Consider the following 4,679-nt stretch of genomic DNA (forward strand, 5'->3'; position numbering starts at 1 on the left):
GAAATCATTTATTAAAAATAATACATGAAAATATTATCATAAAAAAATCATTTTCACACCTCTGCAGCCTCCCCGAGAGCGAGAACAATAGGGACAGTAATTATCAGTAAATGTCAGCACTTGTCTAAGTTTTTCAGCAGGGACAGTAAACGGGTCAGTAATTGTCTAAGTTTATCAGCACCGACTAAGATTATCAGCACTTTTCTAAGTTTATCAGCACCGGCAGTAAAAAGGTCAGTAATTGTCTAAATTTTTCAGTAAAGACAGCACATTGTCAGTAATTTTCTAAGTTTGTCAGTAAAAAATGGGAATGTCAGTACATTTTGGACTTAGTAGTGTTATCAATGTGTGTATAATTGGCTTCAATATCAAAGAAAACTCTTTCTCTTCAGTTGTCCAAGTCCCAGTTCCAATGGCAGCTTCTTATGGATCCACATTTAACAAGGGAGCCCCTACCAATACACCCATCACCTGCAGGTTCTTCCCTAACTGCAGTAATGTCCAGTGTACCTTTTATCACCCCAAGGTAGGGTCACGGGTCTCTGTCCAGTACTGAGATAAATGCCCTGTTGTAACAAAAATCTTGAACTATAGTAGCAGACATTGAAATCCTGGTAGGATTATCTTTGTTGTAGAAAAGATGTAAAACAATTGTATTGAGGAGATTAAAGGTCCACAATGAATTTGAAGATGATTTTTTTTTTTCATTTTTAAAGTTCTGTTTTACCCTGCAGTCGCTCAGATCAAAATTAGAAGGTGGACTTAAGAATTTTTTCAGAATGAACTTATCTTAAGGCATTGTTCATGATTTTTGTGATGCATACTTGTGATTTGTGCATTAGTTATCATTTAAGTTTTTCTAATTGTGTTTCAGCCATGTCGATTTGGAATCAAGTGCATGAATAAACCCACCTGCAGTTTTTACCATCCCTCTGTGCCAAGCAAAAGTCAGCTGACATGGACCTCTGCAAATAAACAGTCTAGTGTTCACATCAGGTTAGCTGTACATGTCATTTCTCTTTTTCCAGATAATTGTCTACTCTTCTTTTTCAATGAACTGCATAGCTGAGTTTTTTTTTTAAATTCCATTTTTTATTTCAGCCAAAGACGGTTTGATGCTGGGGCAGCAGAGTCATTACCAGTATCTGTAGATTAGAGAAGAAACTATCACAAGCTGTGTAGTCCTTATACATCCCAGCAAAAGTTTCTGGAAAACAAATCAATGTCACAAAGTCCTTCAAGGCAAAGAAGACCTTATAGTCAAAGTGTTGCAGTCAGGTTGACCATATAGTCAAGTGATAGGAGAAATTGTGATAATGATCATATCTCCACTCTCTTCCTCAGTGTCATTATAGATGACAACAGAAAAATTAATTTTATAAGTCAGTTTAAACACACAGTTATGTGACATGTTTATTAGAGTAATATGAATTTTGAAGACACATTTTCATATTTTTGTAAATTTTGAAGATACAGTTTTCATATTTTATTTTGAGCATAGTAAACCTGTCATGAAACAATGCTGGTTTATACATGTAAACATATAATACTGTGTTTTAAACTCTGTAAAAGACAAGCAACAAAATATGTTACTATGCAAAGGGCAGCAACTTGTACAATTTACTTTTACAGTGATTTTTCCATAGTTCCTTGTCTGCAGATATAGTGTGTTGACCATTCATTACGATTGTTTTATAAAAAGCAAAGCTGAATAAAATGTTGCATTCACACTGTGTGTAATTTGCCTGAAAATAATAAAGATTTTTCTGTTCACATTCTTTATAATTTGGGGCAAGTTTCATTTCCAGGAAACAATAAGCCCTATATTGATTAAACTTTCCATGGATGATACATCTAAGGATGCACACTATCTTGCTTGCATCTGATTCCGACCATTTTCCAGATTAGTGAACAGGATTTTGGTACAAGTCCATTTGAAAGTAACTATAAGTCTTAATTATACCAAGGAGGAGATGATGCTCCAGAATCTGGATCTAACCTACATATTTTAGAGGAGTGAATATCCTTCCTGAACGAAATTAACATGGATGATGCATTTAAAGGTGCATGGACACAGATTTGAAGTTAATATTTTCTGTATAATATTACGACTTAAATATTTTAACAGCATTTCACACAAAAATATATTAAAATTCTTATTCATCTAAAAGTTATTAAAACTTAAAATTTTGAGACGGGTTTGATTGACACATCCTTGCATTTTCACAAATTTTAATTTTATTAGGTCACCTGAGTAAACCTGTTCGTCGTGCGTTAACATTTGAACATTTTCAGCTTCTTCTCTGAAACCACTGAACCAATTTCAACCAATTTTGGCATATAGCATCGGTGGGTGAAGGGGAACAAAAATTGTGAATTTCATGGTCCCTGCCCCCCTGGGGCCTGGGGGGTGGGGCAAAAACCACTAAAATTAGTGCAATTTTTAGGTCACCTGAGTAAACTCAGGTGACCTATTGCTATCTGTTTTCGTACGTCGTCGTGTGTCGTCCGTTAACATTTGAACATTTTCAGCTTCTTCTCTGCAACCATTGAACCAATTTCAACCAAGTTTGGCACAAAGCATCTATGGGTGAAGGGGGACAAAAATTGTGAATTTCATGATCCCTGCCCCCCTGGGGCCTGAGGGGTGGGGCCAAAACCACTAAAATTAGTGCAATCTTTGAAAATGTTCTTCTTTACTCCTGGAGATCAAGCAGTCAAACTGTTAGCATGATTGTAATCAGTATTGAGTCCTCTACCAAAATTGTGAAATTCATAGCCCTGGGGTCAGGGGTTCTAGTGCTATGGCGGGGCTAAATAAGTGTATAGTGAAAATGCATTATTTCTTTGAAAATCTTCTCCTCTGCTCCTGGGTATTAAATAAATAAACTAAGTGCATAGTTATAATGAGCAAGAGTGCCTCTACCAAAATTGTGAATTTAATGGCCCCAGGGTCAGGGGTTCTGGTGTTAGGGTGGGGCTCTATAGATTATATAGTGAAAATACATGAATTCTTTGAAAATCTTCTTCTCTGCTCCTAGGTATTAAATAAACTAACTAAGTGTATAGTAATGATGAACAAGAATGCCTCTTCCAAAATTGTGAATTTTATGGCCCCAGGGTCAGATTTCTGGTGTTTGGGCGGGCTCTATTGATATTATAGTGAAAATACATGAATTCTTTGAAAATTTTCCTTTCTGCTGCTAGGTATCACGCATGTGAACATACCTATATAGTTATGATGAGCAAGGGTCCTTATCTTCCAGTATTGTGAATTTCAAGGCCCCTGGGTCAGGGGTACCATAGACCGGGAGGGGGGGGGTTACTTATATAGTGAAAATGAATGAATTGTTTGAAATCTGCTCCTTGGTATTAATCAAATATTTTTGAAAAGCAAGGATGCTTTTTTAAAAATTATGCAATGTGTGGATCTAGGCCTAAGGGTCAGGGGTTCATGTGTGAAAGAGGCACTACTGATTAGTTGACATGCATTGTTTGCTCCCCTACCCTGCCTTTGGGTATTAAGTAACCAAACTAAGCAACTGCTAAATGTATTGTTATAATGATCAATGGTGCCTCTTTCAAAATTGTGATTGCTATAGCATCTGGCTTAAAACATTGCATAATGCTCAGGTGACCTATAAGGCCCATGGGCCTCTTGTTAAAAATCTTCTTCTTTACTCCTGGACATCAAGCAGTCAAACTGTTGGTATGATTGTAATCAGCATTGAGTCCTCTACCAAAATTGTGAAATTCATGGCCCCAGGGTCAGGGGTTCTGGTGTTAGGGTGGGGCTCTATTGATTATATAGTGAAAAAGCATTAATTCTTTGAAAATCTTCTTCTTTGTTCCTGGGTATTAAATAAACTAATTAAGTTCATAGTTATGATGACCAAGAGTGCCTCTACCAAAATTGTGAATTTTTTGGCCCCAGGGTCAGGGGTTATGGTGTTAGGGCAGGGCTCTATTGATTATATAGTGAAAATGCATTATTTCTTTGAAAATCTTCTTCTCTGTTCCTGAGTATTAAATAAACTAATTAAGTACGTAGTTATGAGCAAGGGTGTCTCTACAAAAATTGTGAATTTCAAGGCCCCTGGGTCAGGGATTCTGGTGTTAGGGCGGGGCTCTATTGATTATATAGTGAAAATGCATTAAATCTCTGAAAATCTTCTTCTCTGCTCCTGGGTATCAAATAAACTTACTAAGTATATAGTTATGATGAGCAAGAGTGCCTCTACCAAAATTGTGAATTTTATGGCCCCGGGGTCAGGGATTCTGGTTTGAAGGCGGGGCTCTACTGATTATAAAGTGAAAATGCATTTATTCTTTGAAAAGTTTCTTCTCTGCTTCTGGGTGTTAAATAAACTAATTAAGGACATAGTTATGATGAGCAAGAATGCTTCTACCAAAATTGCGAATTTTATGGCCCAATGGTCAGGGGTTATGGTGTTAGGGTGTGGCTCTATAATGACTATATAGTGAAAATACATTGCATTTATGAAAATCTTTTTCTCTACCACTTCTGGGTAATAAACAGATAAACTGTTTATAATTTTATGATGTGCAAGGGCTCTTCCTCCAGAATTGTGAATTTCAAGGCCCCTGGGTCAGGGATACCAAAGAGGGGGGGGGGGGTCTACTTATACACTGAAAATGAATTGTTTGAAATCTGCACC

At 36.8% G+C, this 4,679-nt stretch overlaps 1 protein-coding gene across 1 annotated transcript; it reads left to right on the forward strand.

The window, feature by feature from the left end:
- Window positions 1-398: 398 nt before the first annotated feature.
- On the forward strand, window positions 399-1,773 carry LOC134253025 (zinc finger CCCH domain-containing protein 14-like). The gene is made up of 3 exons (XM_062735547.1): window positions 399-526; window positions 875-996; window positions 1,102-1,773. The coding sequence occupies exons 1-3, from the start codon at window positions 413-415 to the stop codon at window positions 1,154-1,156; spliced, it is 291 nt and encodes a 96-aa protein (XP_062591531.1). The 5' UTR covers window positions 399-412; the 3' UTR covers window positions 1,157-1,773.
- Window positions 1,774-4,679: the final 2,906 nt, after the last annotated feature.

This window comes from Saccostrea cucullata, unplaced genomic scaffold (assembly GCF_032062105.1).
Source record: "Saccostrea cucullata isolate Sc308-1 unplaced genomic scaffold, CSIRO_AGI_Scuc_v1 ctg19409, whole genome shotgun sequence".
NCBI lineage: Eukaryota > Metazoa > Mollusca > Bivalvia > Ostreida > Ostreidae > Saccostrea > Saccostrea cuccullata.

Bases quoted from the DNA above. Each gene is read 5' to 3' on its own strand.
- LOC134253025 (XM_062735547.1), top strand. From the start codon at position 413: ATGGCAGCTTCTTATGGATCCACATTTAACAAGGGAGCCCCTACCAAT. The intron at 527-874 runs GTAGGGTCACGG...ATTGTGTTTCAG, and splicing joins GTACCTTTTATCACCCCAAG to CCATGTCGATTTGGAATCAA. The intron at 997-1,101 runs GTTAGCTGTACA...TTTTTATTTCAG, and splicing joins CAGTCTAGTGTTCACATCAG to CCAAAGACGGTTTGATGCTG.